The sequence below is a fragment of the Rhipicephalus microplus genome, chromosome 5 (genome assembly GCF_043290135.1).
Source record: "Rhipicephalus microplus isolate Deutch F79 chromosome 5, USDA_Rmic, whole genome shotgun sequence".
Taxonomy (NCBI): domain Eukaryota; kingdom Metazoa; phylum Arthropoda; class Arachnida; order Ixodida; family Ixodidae; genus Rhipicephalus; species Rhipicephalus microplus.
The window spans coordinates 131,621,494-131,640,808 of NC_134704.1; the positions used below are offsets into that span (position 1 = coordinate 131,621,494).

The 19,315-nt window shown below is 45.7% G+C and overlaps 1 protein-coding gene across 1 annotated transcript in view; it reads left to right on the forward strand.

The window, feature by feature from the left end:
- The window catches only part of LOC119174229 (glutamate receptor ionotropic, kainate 2), a 269,581-nt gene that overhangs the window by 133,731 nt on the left and 116,535 nt on the right, over positions 1–19,315 (forward strand). The window contains exon 6 of the mRNA XM_075895948.1: positions 1,116–1,280. Within this exon, the coding sequence (XP_075752063.1) occupies positions 1,116–1,280 (165 nt within the window). The remainder of the gene's footprint in view (positions 1–1,115; positions 1,281–19,315) is intronic.

A 19,315-nucleotide genomic window follows, 5' to 3' on the forward strand; every position in this document is an offset into this window, starting at 1 on the left:
ATTTCACTTTTATTTTCGTATTCTTCCAGTTGTCTTCATTGGTTCCAAGAGCGTACATCAAGTAAATAAGCTACCCCTTTTCATACCTAATTCAATGGCGGAGTCCTTCGTAAGTTTCGAAGGCGGATGTCAGATGACCTGTTTTATTGTGAAATACTAGTTTATATTATTATTTCGCATCACAAAGGACATGAGCGTACTATACTTACGGTGACACAGAACGTTGTATTTTAAAGTTTAATATTTGGAGTGGTTCAAGTTTACGAAATAATAATTGTCAGCTATCTAGTATGGAAAAAAAAACTGAAAAATATGCCTTAAAGTTATTTAACAAGACAATAAAACGTATATATTTATAACGTGCACTTCCCTGTTTTTTTTTTTTTTAAGATTGAGCTCTAGCGTGTTCCAACCCTTTTTTTTTTCCTGCATATGCCTCCCTGAACTTTTTTGACTTCTTCGCCCTATTTAAGCTTCTGTCATCATCGGCTTCTTTTCTTTGCCCTGGATACCCACTCTGTCATTTTAACTGAATACCGATTTTTATTCTGCGTATCACGCGACAGGGCCACGTCCTTTTATTTCTCTTTATCTCCACTACATTATGAGCTACAGCCGTTTGTTGACTAAACCATTATACATCATATGGACTCTTCATTTCAAGATCGAACCCACTTTAGTATCACTGCACGCTGCACGACCCACTAACTGCTCGAGTTTTTATTGTGGTAGCAACTGTAAGGACACTCTAGATGAACTTATGCCACCGCCATGATGTTTCATATAATGTCTGATACGATAACAGCATCCCGCACGTCGTATGTTCTGCGTGCGAGTGAAAACGGGCCAGGAGTGCCGCGATCGGGGCTGAAGCGTGGAGAAACGCGCAGGCCGCCTTTGATTGCGCAACAACCACGTGAAAAGCGAACAAGAAGGAAGGGAATGTTGGAGGCGGCGTGGCTGTGGCAGTTAAAGCATGATTTTACTGTCCGTACTTAGTCGTCCGCATTCCCGCAGTCTGGCATTATGACGTTTGTCTGAATATGGCGGCGTTGGAACACATATATTACAGCGATGTCGTGTGTCTTACGCATCGGGCCCTGTCTCATGCGCAGGACACGCACACGCTGGACATGACGCGTTTCCAGGGGGCTCAGGCCAACGTGTCGGCCCTGCGGCTCGTTGACCTGGACAAGGAGGAGTCCAGGAAGCTGCTTCATGACTGGACCAACTCGGAGCTTCGCTTCGGACGCCGCGCTGTGGAAATGACTGCGCTGAGGGTAAGCTCCGTGTGTTACTGCAACCACCATATCAAAGCTTAAAAAATTAATTTGTGGGCGTGGTGTGAAACATATAACAATATTTTTTTCTTACAAAGCGCTTAGTACGTGTCGTACGAGTAGTCGTAACCACGTTGCGCGCGAGACAGACGTGCGATTTTTTCTGCGATTCGGCGTGCGGTGCGACGATGCGACTGCCGGAGGGGTGACGTTTTGTGACTTTTCGTGCCGTATCTTCGCTTCGCACCGCCGCATAGCCGGTGCGGCGAGTATCAAACCGGCCATATATTTTCGTCGCAGCATCGCACCGATGCATGGCAGCAGCCAATCACAGCGCGAGCCCACGAGTTGCGTCACGATGCTAGTGGCGCCATCTTCCTGTCGCCGCTCCCATCACCCATGGTCGAAGGCTCGCGAGTCGATGGAGCGGTGCGAGTGTGGATTTGCTGACATCGCCGACTGCGGCGGCGTGACAAACATCGAGTACATTTCCCTGGTGACGTGATATTATTCTGGATTGAATGAAGTGATGCTTGAAGTGTGCCTTTTCTGCACGACAACGCCCGTTTTGAAACCGCTAGCGAGATCGGAGATCGTGAGCAGCGATGCAAGGTCATTTCGCAGGTAAACGCAGCTACCGGCGTCTCTGCGCTGGCTCGCTTCACTTCCACCTTTGCTCTTCACATCGATGGCTTCGATGAAGTAATAATGTATGCTAACGCATTACATACGAGCGCAATGTTTGATAGTGTTGTCAAAAACAAGCGCTCGATGACGAGCTCGCGTGTGAACGGCGTAGGCGACGACCGGCGCCCGCGATGCTAGGTCTACCTGTCGGAGTCGTGAATAATCAGCTGTTGCCATGGTTACGACGTGCTTGTCGTTCACGAATGCGATTTAATAATTGTTTTTTTGTGGAACGAGACGTGGCTGTGTAATGTTGTTTGTTTTGAGCCTCATTACGAGGATACCAAATCGTTCGACCTGCATGCCAAGCCACCGCAGGGGGATGGAGCCTGCCGCTGATAGCTTCTTCGCCCCCGTGTGTCCCAAAACGTCGCATGCGGCACGCTGCACCATGTGACGCCGCATCGCACGAAAAATCGCATGTCTGTCTTGCGCATTAAACGAACGCCGACGTTGAACGTGGTTTAGCCAAACATGTCGAGTGGTCGCAGCAGCTGCAGCGGAAGAAAGAAGTGATTCTTAAGAGAGAAAGGAATAGAAAATTGAGCCCCGTAACTGTCTGCTTCAGTGAGCGACACCTCAACAGTAGCTCACAAGGGATGGGGGTAAGAAGGATAAAAAAGGGGTAGGAGTAAAGGTGTAGAAAAGAGGAAGAAGAAGAGAGGAAGAGACGTGAGATGGTAAGCCAGGAGGAGCTGCAGCGGAAAGCAGGCCGCGGTGAACATGCGGCGGTGTTCCGCGCGTCGGTGCCACTGCACGGTCAAGCAACAGCAAACTTTCAACATTCAGCCACGTATTGCCGGTGATGAATTCACGTGACAGGTGAAAGCCTCGAGTCGCGCGTGCATGCCAGTTCGCAACTTTCGCCAACCGACGGAGAAGAATGTTTTTTAAAAACAAAAACGAACCCGTATCTGCATGTTACTCTGCAAATGTCGTCGAAAGATAGTCTTGCGTCTGGAGAGAGTGAACAAAATGTTTATTTGATGTTCTGCGCAAAAAAATCGGTGAATGGAAACCTGGAGGCGCAGCGTTAGAGTGCCTCGAGCGTGCAGCAGAACCGAATGAGCGCATCAAGTCACGTCACACGTGAAGCATCTGGCAGTTATCTTGGAAAAAGAAGCGCACGGTGTGCGCGCCCGTCTTGGAGGTGATAGGGTGTAGAACGCAAAGCGACGGGTGGGTGCCACCACCGTGTCGTCTATAAGCGTTAGAAACAAGCCTGTTCGTGTATACGTTGCATGGTCAGCGCAGCGTGATAAACGCTACGGTCCTTAGAATTACATATGTATGCTTTGTCTAGTAAAAGACACACACACAGAATATTTACGTGTTGTTACGGTGCCTTCATTATGCGCAATAATTGCTTTTTATTTGACAATTGCGCAAATACGAACGGTGAATCTTAATTAATATTTGAGCCATTTGGGTATCGTTAAGGGTGGACAAACAGACAGGCAGACAGACAGCCCAAAATTTTTCTGTTGAAGGTCGCTAAGAAAGACTATCGTCTTTAAAGAGAAACCGACACACGACGACGCACGAGTGAGTTGGAAGAAGACTGAAATTTCTTGACTGAACGGAACTCAAACGCATGCATAAAGCGTTGAATTTTGTTTTGTATCACACTAAATAGAGCTAAAGGAAAGAAGGGAAAATTAAAGGACTTATTCTGATTCATTAGACGCGTAGTTGATAAGAACTAAGAGGCAATTATGCGCAACGTAGAGGGTTTATTATTAGTAGCAATTGCGATGTAATTGTGAAGAAATATAACCGGACAAAAAATACCTTGCTGCTGGGCAGATTCGCTCTCGGGTCCGGCGCTTGTCAGGAGCAACTTATCTTTTCGTCCGCAATTATTTATCCACAATTACTTTACAATTACCGCTCATAACATCCTTATGCTTTCTTTTGTATAATTGTCCGTTAGTTCTCTCTAATCGGAGTGGTAGAAAATTTTTTGTTTCGATAGAATCAAACGACTCATTGAGCACAAAAGCCGGCTTATGTAGCAGCAGTATGCAATTTCCCTTTCATTCAACGCCATGCATTACGTGCGTGCCACGACGAGCCTGAGCGGGCGAAAAAAAACACTTACTACCCCAATCGAGTACAATCTGTTAGGTGGGTGCAGATGGCATTGTGGCTATGCCCCGCATGGTATACCTGCACTCCCAGACACCCTTGTTATTCGCATTATTTTTTCTCGTGCTAGATATATTCCCTTACTTATTACCTGTAGTCCCTACACAGAAAATAATGTATGATTAACAAGATAAGTACGAAAGTAAGTACACCGGCAGATGAGCTTCGAACCTGAGAAGCCATCTGTCTATCCGGATGGATGCTATGAGCGTCCTCACTCTAACGGGCAGTGACATGTGTTCTACTAGCTGCCAGAAAAAAAGCATTCCTTTGCAAGTTGGCCTCACAGCTGTTCTTCTGTTAATAAATCTATCATACTATACGTAAAAGATACGTATAGAAAAAGATACGTAAATATACAGTCTAGTCGTCGGCCTTTTTTTAAGGCCTGATGTCCTAATTTAACACTTTTTATTTTTGACCTGTCTGTTTAGCTTTCTGTCGTCAATACTCTAACCATCTTTTCCTCATCATTATTGCGGGCACGTTCAGCATTCTTTTCTTCTTCCTAAAACTCAGGGCCTCATGTAGGATTATGCGGAAATGTATGCCTGGCTGAATATCTGGACATCGAACTAGAACATCCTCTGTCGTTTTCTTGTCTTCCCCGCAGCGTGGGCATTGTTATTGTGTTTGAATTAACTTTAATGAGGTAGTACCTCACGCTTTCTCTCTTACAGAATATCGCTTTATAATTACGCGTTTTGAGGAAACCCGACCCCACTTACAACAGTAAAGTGTTTACCTTGAATTGTTACAAAATGTGTCAATCCTGATTTTGTTTTTGCACTTTCAGTAGAGCCAGCTTTTTTTCTATCGCTGCTATCAAGTGAATCCTCGTCAATCTGGTTTTTCGCTGAACACTCTTTATTGCCATATCGCTTACAACCACAATTTGCTGCTGAGTCTCCTTGTTCGCTTCCCCTCATCTCTGTCAACGTTTTTTCTCTATAAATAATGAAACACTTTGCCAATATACTCTCTTTCGTATTATTTAGCCTCTCATTAAACTCGAGTTTCATCTTAGTTTCTCTCGCCTCAACTCTTTCTCATCACCATCAGCGGTGTGCATGAGGTCAGATGTACAATATTCAATATATGTGAGTCAAAGGGCTGTGCAATGACTTGCGTGTGGTGCTCATGGGAATACAACTAATATGCCACAGCCTCATTAGTCGTATTCCCATAAGCGGAGAACGCGAGGCGTTTCACAGCCCTTTGGTTCACATCTATTCTCTATTGGACCTCTGACCTCATGCACACCACTGAGTTCTCAAACAGATACCCCGGCAATATTACACTTTTCCACAGATCTCGAAGCACTCCATATATTGTGCATCCCCATAACACTCTAGGCTTCATTTTTGCAGCGTTCAAGTTTCCTTTTGAAGCCGAAGTTTCTTCCTGTTTTACCCCCATCTATTACTCTCAAGCCCTCCGTATTTCTTGGCTCAGTGCGGACAACTTCCGATCATTATGATCAATGAATATCATCAATCTACATTTAATTACACCGAAGCCTAGTCTTAGAGCTTCACCTTCTCTTCTACATATATCATCCAGCTTTCGTATGTCATCGTGTGAATAAGGCAATATCATAAGCGCAAAGTAAGCCTGGAAACTTTTGCTCAATGATTATGCCACTCTATTTCTGTGGCAAAAGGAAACGAATACTGCTACCTCCTAGCACTTTCTTTTTACACCCTCTCTATGTACCGCGTGATTACCAATCGGTATAAAGGACTTCGCAGTCTCAGCCCCTTGCTAATCTGAACGTTCGCTTTTCTACTCATTTCGCCCATTGCATGCAAACTGTATGTTATCGGTATATATGCCTCACATGTTGTATACAGTCGTCACCCAGGAGCATGCTTTTCAATATATTCCACAATATTTCTCAGGTAATGTTGTACGCCCCAGTGATGAGTAGAAAAGCCACATGCAAGTGCTTGTTTTCTATTTTAGATATCTATATACAATGAGTAAGAAAGAATAGGTTGTCTAACCACTTATCGACTTTAAATGCATTAAAGTTCTCACAAAAATATGGCGATGTTCTACCCACACTTCTATATTTAGGTTACTGCCTACATCACAAAACTGTATATAGTACCAACGGCACTCTTAGAGGTCCATACAAGAGAGTGCTATAATTCTTTCTCTAGCCTTAAGAAATGAGCTTAAATCAAGTTTTTAGCGAACTGACAGATATTTGCCTCTCCTGTAAGCATTTTCCTGCGTGTTTAGAAAAAGTGGTTAACGATTTAGAGTACTTGGTACTCCACTATGGGAGAGCATAAAGCCATCTCGTGAGCTTCACTTACGACTTTCAGCAGTACTTTTAAATGCGAAGCATTTCTTATCGAACCTCGGCGACTTTCAGCGTATCTATCTATCTATCTATCTATCTATCTATCTATCTATCTATCTATCTATCTATCTATCTATCTATCTATCTATCTATCTATCTATCTATCTATCTATCTATCTATCTATCTATCTATCTATCTATCTATCTATCTATCTATCTATCTATCTATCTATCTATCTATCTATCTATCTATCTATCTGTCTGTCTGTCTGTCTGTCTGTCTGTCTATCTATCTATCTATCTATCTATCTATCTATCTATCTATCTATCTATCTATCTATCTATCTATCTATCTATCTATCTATCTATCTATCTATCTATCTATCTATCTATCTATCTATCTATCTATCTATCTATCTATCTATCTATCTATCTATCTATCTGTCTATCTGTCTGTCTGTCTGTCTGTCTGTCTGTCTGTCTGTCTGTCTGTCTGTCTGTCTGTCTGTCTGTCTGTCTGTCTGTCTGTCTGTCTGTCTGTCTGTCTGTCGTAGCGCCGCGAAACGGTGCTTCTGTGCGCTAGTATCATGAGCGGAAGCACGAAGAATGACGTGACTTTTCTTCAAGGGAAATAAAAGTTCAGTTGTTGTTTGGGACGCGTGTGGTTCATTTCGCTTGCGCAACCTGCTCGCCCAGCTCGACCTCGTAGTGCGTTCCAACACTATCTATCCAGCCGCCTGCGACTTTTAGCTCTCCTGGCCGTTTGGATAATGGTATCGATACTAAACTTGGTATGGCATAACATGACTGTATGACGAGCACATTTCACTAGTCATAACTTGAAAATCATGACATGTATGTCATGAATGTCATATATTACAATTCATGGTCTTGCTGCTCTTGCGGTGGTCTCGTTCACATGACATGTTGCAAAACTGGTGCGATATCACGTGATTGCATGGCGAACACAAGCGACAGACCCTAACATGAAAATTATGACATGCGTGTCATGTAACACCATGACTACATGCCACGCTCATGATGCACTCGTGGCAATTTCGCTAGCGTCACATGCACCGAATTCGGTATTACGTGACACGAACGGACGACATAGGTAAATGACACATCCAAACATGATAATCACGACATGCGTGGCTTATAACAACATGACTACATGCCACATTCATGATGCACTGGCGGCCGTTTCGCTAGCTTCACATATGTCAAATTTGGTATTACTTGACGTCAATGGATGACGAAGGGATGTTACTGGTGGAAACATGATAATCATGAGATTCGTGTCACGTGACAACATGACCATATGCCACAGTCAGGGTGCCAACACACTTCGACGTGACATGTCACGTGTGCGCGCCGGTGTTCGTTTCGTCGCGTCGCGCCGGCGTTGCCATGCCTGGTGCCGGTCCTGCCGTATACTCGCAGGCCCGCGCTGCGCTACGTTGCTTTGACACATGCGCGTTTCAGTGCGTCGGGCGTCCCTCCGTCACGAAAAGAGGCAGACGCAGTGCTGTCTGGGCAACGCTTTGGCGCGAAATGCGGAATGTCGCATTTCGCACCGGTTGCCATCAGGCCGCGCCGATGGACGCTGGTCACGCCGGTCGCGCCTGGCGTGAGACTAGCGTGAGTTGTCGCGTTTTGCTGACCTATAGCGTCGCTGTGCCCAGCGTGCGCGCACGTCAACGTCACGTTCGAGTGTATTGTGTCTTTCATGATGCACTCGCAGCCGTTTTGCTTGCTCCACATACACCAAATTTGGTATTACGTGACCTCAATGGATGGCGAAGGTATATCACTGGCGCAAACATGATAATCATTTCACGTGTGTCATGCAAGAACATGACGACATACCACGTTTATAACGTGCTCGCGGCCGTTTCGCTGGCTTCACATATACTAAATTTCGCATCGCGTGACGTGAATAGATGACGAAGGTAAACGACACATCCAAACATCATAATCATGACAAGGAAGCGTGTACGGCATAATTTACCTCCACCTCGTAACGTTGGGAAATTTAAAGTGACATATTAACCTTCGTCCTTCGTGCTTCGCATATCATTGATTCCCACTTTACGCAGAGTCTGCAAAATTTTTGTTTAAATGTTATCTCCTAGTTCGTTGATGAAGCTGACTGGAACACCAACTAAAGCCGGAGCAATGCTCGGTGGAATGTTTGAATGTTTGCTTCAACCTTTTTCTAGTAATTATTTCTAATACTATAGCTCTTCCTCGGTTGCGCTCTCCGTCATAGCCTGGGCGATCTTTTCAAGCGAATCAGCTGCTACCTGTCGGATGTAACGCAGTGCTTCGTACCATTCTATTTAGTTTTCTTTTTCATGCGCAATGTGTTCTCACATTGTGACAGACTTTCTACCCATCACTTTAGGTGTTTCATGTGGCTGCAAAAGATTCTACACGTGGCCTTTTTTTTCTGAAAAATTTGTCACTCAGAGTTCACTTTCACCTATAATTTGTCTCTTGACCAATTTCTGTACAATGAACTGTTATTTAAATTTCTGTAAGACCAAATCAGCGCATCTTCTACACTAGGTTTCTCTACTTTTCATCACGACACCACCCTACTTTGGCCGATATTGTGATGTCACGCCGTTTCTTATGCCCGCCTATTCATGAGAAATTTCGTTCAAAGTTGCAAGTTTTATTAGAGCCGAGTGCCCAGGCCCACCATCTACGAGTAATTGTGCGCCCTCTGATGCTCTTTCTCGGTGGACTCAGCTGCCCTGCACGTCCACTATTGTTGGTCACCACTGGTGGTTCTGTAATCTCTTGTCACGCCTGTCCGCTTTTGAAGGCGACTTAGGTGTGCTGCAACATGCCGTCGCTGCACTCCCGCTCAAGAATGGCGCTACTTGCTCGCTGTGGCGTTCACTGTTACTGGACATTACATCTTACGCATTCACGACTAATAAGAACTTCTCAGAAGTTACCAGACTCTTTTACTCATAATCTTTTTTACTGGAACCACATTGGTTACCTGCAGCCATGTCCAAAAATGTTCTGCCTTTTTCAATGCTTTCCATTTCATACACTGAAGCACAATGAATAATTAGTGAGAAAAATCTGCGAAGGCCTTAATAAACTATTCGCCTGGTATTGGCCTATTAAATAGGGTCACCCAATTTTTCTATTAGCGCGTCTATTTCACTATTCGCTTTCTTTCTCATCTTTCTTCCTTATTCCCCTTTCCTTTAGTGCATGGTACCAAACCGGATGCCCCAATGTCTGGTGAACCTCTGTGCCTTTCCCTCATTTTATTCTCTATCTCTAGTAAGAAAAGCTGTAGGAATAAGTCAATTTCAAACTGGGTGCACGTAGTGCTCAAACTCTCTCTGAATAGTTTACCACGAGCACCAGCGGACACACTTACCGTAAAAGGAATCCTTACACTGGGAGACAAAAATATCCGAAGTGCCAGTGCACTTATCTCATCAATAATGAACGACTAGCATTCGATTGACTTGCTTTCAGGCATACTGCTCAACGTAAATTGTTTACTTGCTAACTGACTAGCTCGAGTTTTTAAACAGCAAAGTGTGCCAATTTAAACGGCGAATTGAAATATGCAAAGTAATATTGCTTGAAAATTCTCTTTTCCTTGAAATGTATATTGATATGCTCTGCAAACCAGGACTTCTAACCTTAGTGAGCTAGTTTAAGAACACAAGTATGACTACTCCTATGCTTTTTGTGTCTTTTAAAACTATGATAGCACTATTACTCAGAAAAATTGCGAACTATGTTTGAAATAAATTATTGCGGAGGTGCTACGATAAGGTAATACACTACCAACAAACATAAGTGAGTGATTTGGGATCTGCTAGCAGCCTTTTGTCATATAAACGCAGTTTTGTTAAACAACACATCTGTAAACTTGCACGAATTTGAAAGAAAACTAAAGAGAAAAAAAGGTTATTGGCGTATTAGCAACCTAATAGAGAGTTTTAGTACTGCGGAATTGTGCTACGTACGCATCACGCAAGCGCCTTGCGTTACGTGGCGTCGTTAGCCACTGATCGGCTTTTAGTACGCCGTGGTACCCGCGTACGTAACAAGCGTGAAGCGTGTTGCGCCATCTGGTAGATCAAAATAGAAGCACGTGTTGTTGACAGCCAATGTGAGCCAATCCAAGTGTTATAGCCAGATTATGGCCATATTTTGAGCCACAGAGCCAGTCGGTGCTTGCCTTCGATGCCGCCATTTTGCAAAACGAAGTCTCGCGCTTTCGCGAACTTGTTCGAGAGCGGCGCGATCACCTCATACTTACGCACGCACGCATCTCATGCGTGCGTACGGAGCGGCTGCGTACGTAATGCGATACGTGCGCGTTGCGGTCTGCGCATGCGCACTACGCAGAACGTGGCGTCCTTACGTACGCAACGCCGCCACGTACGCAGCGTACGCAGTACTAAAACTCTCTAATATTTCACAATACCGAAAGACGCCACTCTTGCCTCAGAAAAACGCTTTCTGAGTGAGAAAACGCGCAAAAAAGGAAGTGCGGGTGATGATGTTACCGCACTGAACACCGTTGCGTCAGAAATTTTGACTGTGTCTGCTAAGTCGTACGTAAGCTCTAATCTGCAAAAATGAACTTTATTGTCCTGTGAAGGCGCAATATACTTGGCATTTCATGTTTCAGGAAACTTAGTTGAGCTGATTTCACCAAAATACGAAAAACTGACTTGCCTATTCGTGATGTCACATGTGGATAATTCTATGCGAAACTTTAGGTTGAATGTTTCACCTTGATTTTCTCCGCTGATATGGAACATATGATGGCTACATGAATGACATTGGCGTTTTCCGAAATAAGTTCATTAATTTAAACAAAGTTCTTGCGACAGTTTAGCGTCCCTTTGAATTGGTCATGGGTATAGCGTCTGTGTTTGGAATATATGAAGTACATATGAAAATTCCCAATGCTACCTCATATTCTGTTCCTTATAGCTTGAAAACAGTGTCAATCTATCCATATCCATCGGTGACAATGGGGGGGGGGGAAGCGACAAAAGGGAGAAGGCAGGGAGGTTAACCAGAAAGACATCCGGTTGGCTACCCTACACTGGGGGATTAGGGAAGGGGACAAGAAAGACAAGAAAGAGGGAAGAGAGGGAAAAGAAAAAAAGGTGAGGGAGAGACTGACGGTAATTTCACTGCAGCGTGTAGAACTCTACCGCATGTCAGAGGCGTTCACACAAGCCTGTCTTTCTTAGGAATCACAGCAGGGCTTTCACTGCCTTGTGGGCTGTCGACGCATGTGGACGTTGCTGTAATAGCACCTGCACAGAAAGAGGCCGATCATCCAGTCGCCGCATTGCGTTGGCAAGTACTTGTCTATCTGAGGCAAATCGAGGACAATGGCACAGCAGGTGTTCGATATTTTCGTTTGTGCCGCAAACATCGCACGCCACACTGTCAGTAATTCCGATTAACGTGGTATAAGCTTTCGTGAAAGCAACTCCCAGCCAAAGGCGATAGAGAAGCGAAGCTGCACGTTGATGTAGGCCGGGTGGAGGCCGGAGTTGTAGTGAAGGGTCGAGCTCGTGCAGTCTTGTACGTCGTATGCTCGGTGTGTTCCACTGAGTCAGTGTGAAACTGCGGGCCAGTTGAAGAATCTGCCTCGCCGCATCCGCTCTTGAAAGTGGAATCGGAACGTTGTTCGCTTCTTTATGGGACGTGCGAGCAGCATGATCTGCAGAATCATTGCTGCCTATACCACAATGCCCAGGTAACCACTGAAAGACGATGTCATGTCCTTTTTGTATTAAAAGGTGGTGAAGTTTCACGGTTTGGTAGGTCAACTGGTCGTGGCATCCGCGTCGGAGAACTGATATCAGGCACTGTAATGCTGGTTTTGAGTCAGAAAACACAGCCCATTTACTTGGTCTTTCTTCTGAATTGATGAGGTCCAGTGCATTGCGCAGAGCCTCGAGTTCTGCCGTCGTTGACGTTGTCACATGTGAAGGCCTAAAACACCGAGTTACCCCTTGTGATGGTATAACCACTGCTCCACCTGAACTAGATGGCGTAGTAGAGCCATCCGTGTAAATGTGCACGTGGTTACTGTAGTTTTGTTTCAGTAGGAATAGACTCAGTTGTTTCAGGGCATGTGTCGGTAAGTCCGATTTTCTCTTCATTCCGGGAATCACTAAGTGAACTCGCGGCCGGTTCAAGCTCCAAGGAGGAAGCAGTGGCCTTGATGCAGGTGCGTATGTCTCAGTAAACAATGAACGATGCTTGTAGACAATAGTGCCGTATGTCGTGCGGGGCCTTTCAGCAGCTAGGCTCGCCAGGTGATGAGGAGGGGTCCTGGCATAATGCCTGAGGTGCATGCGCATTGTGTCGGTAATAATATGCGTCTTTATCGAGTGATCTTGAGCGATGGCAATGGTTTCAGCCGTTGAAGCACTGCGGGGTAATCCAAGGCATATCTTAAGTGCTTGGGCTTGAATGCTCTTAATTGTGGGCAGGTTGGTCTTGCCGGTGTTAGATATTGCAGGTAAGCTGTACCGCAAGAACCCGATAAACAGCACTCTGTACAGTTGTAGCATGAATGGTATGGGCACTCCCCTATTCTTTCCTGCAAGAAATTTGAACATGTGGCATGTTGCGATCAGCCGCTTCTTCACATAGTTCACGTGTGGAGTCCACGACAGGTTTCTATCTATTATGACTCCCAAGAATCTGTGGCTTCTGCTGAACGATATGTATTCTTCATTAATCGATATGCTGTAAACAGACATTGGTTTCCGCGTGAACGCTACCACTGCACATTTTCCGCAGGACACCTTGAGGCCTTGTTTACGAAGGTAGCATGACGTCGTTGTAGCAGCCTTCTGAAGGCGGGCGCAAAGCTGAGGCCTTGTCACATCTGATGTCCAAATGCAGATGTCATCAGCATAGACAGAAAGTTCTACAGTGCTAGGTAGCTGCTCGACTAGACCAATGAGAGTTAGGTTGAAAAGTGTAGGGCTTAGCACTCCTCCCTGAGGAACTCCTCAGCTGCTGTAATAATCAGGTGCTGGGCCATTCGCTGTCATCACGTAAAATGATCTCAGCTGTAAGTAGCTGTATACCTACATATATATCTTGCCACCAAGACCTACTGTTTCCAAAGCACTAAGGATGGCTTCATGAGTGACATTGTCGTAAGCCCCCTTAACGTCTAGAAACAGGGCGGCGCACAGTCTCTTACAGGCTTTCTGGTGTTGAACATATGTCACCAGATGAACAACGTTGTCGATTGACGATTGGCCGCGCCTGAATCTGGTCATGGATACTGGATAGATTTCGTAGTGCTCTAAATACCACTCCATTCGTGTTAGAATCATTCGTTTCATCGTTTTTCCCACACAACTGTCAAGTGCGATAGGACGGTATGAGGCAATATCCAAAGGAGATTTACCAGCCTTTAGAAGTGGAATGAGGCGACTTGACTTCCATGCCTGGGGAACCGTACCAGTCTGCCAGGAGTCGTTGTATAGGTGTAAGAGTGCCTTCCGAGCTTCGTCTCCAAGATTACAAAGGGCACGATAAGTAATGCCGTCAGGTCCGGGTGCTGAAGAACGTCTGAAGAAAGTCCGGGTGCTGAAGAAGTGCCGCCTCTAGCTCATCCATAGAAAACTGGCATTCCATACGGGGATCACGTGAGGGCGGTGGGTTGTCAAATGTTCCAGTTCTTGATACTGTGAAATTGGAATCACCGGCAATTCTTCTACAGAAAGATTCTGCGACGTCAATCTTTCTGCATCGAAGGTGAAGTGCCAGAGATGTAAACGGGTGTCGCTGACCCAAGGTTGTGCTAAGACCCCGGACAGTTCGCCATATCAGTGATAGGGGCTTTCGTGGGTCCAACGACTCGCAAAAGGATGTCCAACGTCGCCTAGCCAGTTTAACCATATGCCGCTGCATTTCCTTTTGAATGCGTCTAGCCAGCCTCAAATCATCCATGCACTTTGTCCGTCGGTACCTTCGTTCTGCACGACGGCGTATTGCGCGAAGTTTCTCAAGCTCGATGTCGAAATCGGTGCGCTTGTTACTAGTCAAATGTGTATGCGTGGTATTCTGCAGGACATCCTTTATTGAGTCCTCTAGGTTATATGATGAGCCGTCGGTACAGCAGTCTTCCATTAACATTTTGAATTTTGGCCAATCGGTGTACTTGAGGCCTCTTGAGGACTTGGAGCTGGTGAAACCTTCTATACACAGGTAAGTTGGTATATGGTCGCTGCCCCACGTTTCCAGATCCGAAAACCAGTGCACTTTCTTGGTAAGTGAGCGACATAATTATTGTATATACGTACAGCGATGTGTTCTTATATACGATATACTGTGTTCAATGGGTCCTGAAACACTTTTTCAAGTAACGATGGAATGAACTCACTGGAAGGGCTGAAATGCCTCACAAATTCAACGCCGCAAAAACTTTAGGAATCTATCCGGTACAAGCGGACTTACAAAGATTTGTCGCACGCAGCCGCCGAATTCTCTCTGCGCTCGTCCCGATGAAAGCGCTGGACGTTAAAGATTACGGGATGACAGGCGCTAAGGAGCCTTCATATGCGCGCGCCTCCGTGTTTTACGGTGGCGTCAGCTTTTGATCCGCCACTTGCCGCCACCCGCTAAAACACAATGTTGACAGTCCCGGTTTCCGCGGCAACAAGCGCCATGTTGGTTCTCGCGCCCAGGCTTTCCTTCTCTGCCATAATGCACCCACTGCATGTTAGCGCGAGTGTGCAAGCTGCGGTACGAGCTGCGTTTGACTACACTTACAATAACTTCGTAGTGTAAAGGCCAGGGTGCTGCGTGCCACAACACAAAACCATCTTGAGAGTGTCCCACTTCCCGACTTGCTCTAGCCAACGGAAACGCTGGATTACACAAGTGAAGCGAGATTGCTTGGAGCCGACTACTTCTCCCGGTGTTTGCGAGGTGAGTACCCGTTTTAAATGCGCAGCATTTCTTAGCGAACTTTGGCGACTTCAAGCGTATCTATCTATCTAGCCACCTAAGACGTTTAGCTGTCCTGGCCCTTTCGATAATGGTATCGATACCACACTTGGTATGGCATACCATGACGTTAGGAAGAACATATTTGACTAGTTATGACATGATAATCATGACTTGTTTGTCATGAATGTCGTGATTTACATTCCATGTTCCTGCAGCTCTTGCGGTGGTTTTGTTGACATGGCTTGTTGCAAAACTGGTATGGTATGGCATGATTGCATGGCGAACACAAGCGATGGACCCTAACATAAAAATTATGACATGCCTGTCATGCAACAACATGACTACATGCCACGCTCATGATGCGCTCGTGGCCGTATGGCTAGCGTTACATATACCAAATTTGGTATTAAAATGTGTGAATGACTGACGAAGGTATGTGACTCGTGCAAACATGATAATTGTGAGATGCGTGTCGTGTAACAACATGACTACCTGCCACGCTCACGATGCGCTGGTGGACGTTTCGCCTGCTTCACTTATACAAAATTTGATATTACGTGACGCGAACGGACGACATATGCAAATCACACATCCAAATATGATAATCACGACATGCGTGTCATGTAACAGCATGACTACATGCCACACTGATGATGCGCTCGCAGCCGTTTCTTTAGTTTAACATATGCCAAATTTGTAATTACGTAATGCCAATGGATGGCGACTGGAGCAAACGTGATAATCATGAGATGCGGGTCATGTGAGAACATGACTACATGCCACAGTCAAGGCGCGAATACATTTTGACGTGACGCGGTGCGCGTGTTCGCTGGCGTTCATTTCGTCGGGTCACACCGGTGTTGCCACGCCAGGCGCCGGTCCTGCCATGTACACTCGCAGGCGCGCGCCGCACTGCGTTGCTTTGACGCATGCACGTTTCAGCGCGTCCAGCGTCCCTCCGTTACAAAAATAGAGAGACGCAGGGTTGTCTGGGTAACGCATCGGCGCGATATGCAGCATGTCGCATTTCGCGCGGGTTGCCGTTGGGCTGCGCCGACGGACGCTGGTCGCGCCTGGCGTCAGACTATACAGTGCCCGCATTTCGCTAACGTAGCGTCGCTGTGCCCAGCGTGCGCGCGCGTCAACGCTATATTGGAGTATATTGGGCCCTTCATGAGGCAGGCGCTCACGGCCGTTTTGCTAGCTCCACATATTCCAAGGTTGGGGTTACGTGAAGTCAATGAATGACGAAATATATGACTCGTGCAAACATAATAATCCTGACACTCCTGTTATGTAAGAACGTGACAACATACCACGCTCATAGCGTGCTCGTGGCCATTTCGCTAGCTCCACATATACCAAATTTGGTATCACGTGACGTGAATAGATGACGAAGGTAAACGACACACACAAACATGATAATAATGACACGGAAGTCATTTACGGCATCATTTACCTCCACCTCGTAACGTTGTGCTGATTTTAAAATTACATATCAACATTTCTCATTCGGGCTTCCTATATCACCGTTTCCCACTGTACGCCCCGCCGCGGTGGTCTAGAGGCCAAGGTACTCGGCTGCTGACCCGAAGGTCGTGGGTTTGAATTCCGGCTGCAGCGGCTGCATTTCCGATGGAGGCGGAAATGTTGTACGCCCGTGTGCTCACATTTGAGTGCACGTTAAAGAACCCCAGCTGGTCGAAATTTCCGGAACCCTGCACTACGGCGTCTCTCATCATCAAATGGTGGTTTTGGGGGCGTTAAATCCCACATATCAATCAACAATTCCCACTGTACGTGGAATCTGCCAACTTTTTATTACGAGTGGATTGAGTACATCACCGTTTATTTCGTGAAATACCTGGCTTAGTCATGCGACAAAAAGCACTTTGAGCAAAGTAATCACGAGAACTTGCACATTAAGAAAAATGGATCAGGCTTCGTTAGGCTACACCGGGTTATGAAAGCGAAAGTTCGTTAGCTTGAGTATGCTTGTTCTTCTCGTAGTCGAAGCGCAGTTCACTAATCGAATGACTTAACTAGTCGAACGTGTGGTCTTGCATGTATCCACGTTCTGCGTTTCATCGGTTCTGAAAGCCCTTGCCTCATTCGTAGCCGGAAACGCCAGGCCCGCAAACCACCAACAGACGCTTACGTTCACGTCTTCCTTTGCTGGCAGATGTTCACCACAAAGATAATTTGATGCGGTGATAATTTGAGTTTTTATTTAGTGCTCCTAGAGAAAATTTGTATGGGCTCGGTATAGGTGGTGAGAGTTGCGTATCACTTTTCGACTTATTGCTTTATTGTAGGCCCACTGCGAGGAGACAAGCTTCCAGCAAAGGAGGCAGGACGGTGTGAAGAAATTAAGGCCAGATGCTGTTTGGATGCTGTTTGCAATAAAATCTGACCTAGAAAAACATGGTTTGTCCCCTGTTGTTCCTCTTTCTTTTTATTCTAGTCTAATATTTGGCAGCTTGGGAGGGGGAGGGGGAGGGTTGGTGTAATATGTTTGAGTGTCCTACAATTTTCTGGCAATGCTTACGGCTTCTGAGGTTTTTAAGCAATCCATTGTGCAGATTCGTTCGCAGGAACTAAACTTGCTGCAGGAAATTATATGACTGGCATAAGAAATATTTAGGTTATGAGAAACAGGCTAGGGTAATTATGCGGTTTACAGAGAACATCCTGAGCTAACAGGTTGTTTGATTTGCTTTCCCTGTCGATATGGGTACCATCATATAGTACTGCATAGTCTCGAGCCTTGCACTTGAAGGCCTTTAATGTATCTACAGTTATAAAATGAGTTTGCTTCAGAAGTACCGCGGAGATATTGAAGTCTGTTCACAGTGACATCGAGGTATTCCCCTCGCAAATATAAGCTCCATAAATATCCTTACTGCGCCAATTCTGTGGCTCTACCCGGTGGGAAAAACGAACTGTTTTAACGGTATTTTACACAAACTCGTGTAACGAACACGTTTTTTTTATTTTGTTCTACAAAGCCACCCTAAAACATGGAGACTCAGCCATCCGTCATCGTTTTTAACTTTCTTTTTCTTTGAATACGCGGCTTTTTCAGTGTGATCGCGCGTGCACGCGTGGACAAGTCGCAGCCTCCCGTGATGATTCCTCTATGAACCGAGCACGCCACGTTCAAATCAGCCAATGACTGATAGATGGCCTTCTACGAGTGATTTTCGGGCGTCTTCCGTCGTTTTTTGAGAAAAAACAAAAGCAATTTTAGGCATGCTCTGATAATTTGTTGTGAATTCCAGACGGCGTGCTGCGCTATATTATTTGGCTCACGTGTTCCCCACGCGTTTACTGCCGATCGGCACCGTTTTCTGATCATGCTCAAAAATTGTTGCAGCGCCCTTTTAAGGCCCAACCACATGAACGTTAATTTCTAGAGACAGCGACAAACAACAAGAACGAGCGACAGGATTTGCTGTCGTGGAGGCCCATTTGTAGCTGTCGTTTGTCGTGTCACGCGTTTCTGAGAAACTAGAAAAGAGCGATTGTCGCCCTGAAGCCAGCATGACGAGTTCTGCATACATGATTGCTACCCTGATCCCCGCTTTGGTTGCAATTTGCTCTTGATGCTTGATATCCGCGCGTACTTCAAGGAATGCAAGGCATCGACCACCCTTCTCACATTCGCATCTCACGCGGAGAGTGAAACAGCAGCCGCATTTCGTTCTAAATCTTGTTATCGAAAGTTTCTTTCGATGTTTCGATGGTAGCTTGTGACAATTATGATCACTTGCTACAATGTGAAATCGTCATGCGAAGCGCGTCGTAACCGTCGTATCATAAATGCTTTTGGGTACCTTGGTGTTGTGATCTACCCTATTCATGACTTCTTTTCACAATTCATGGGCATATACGC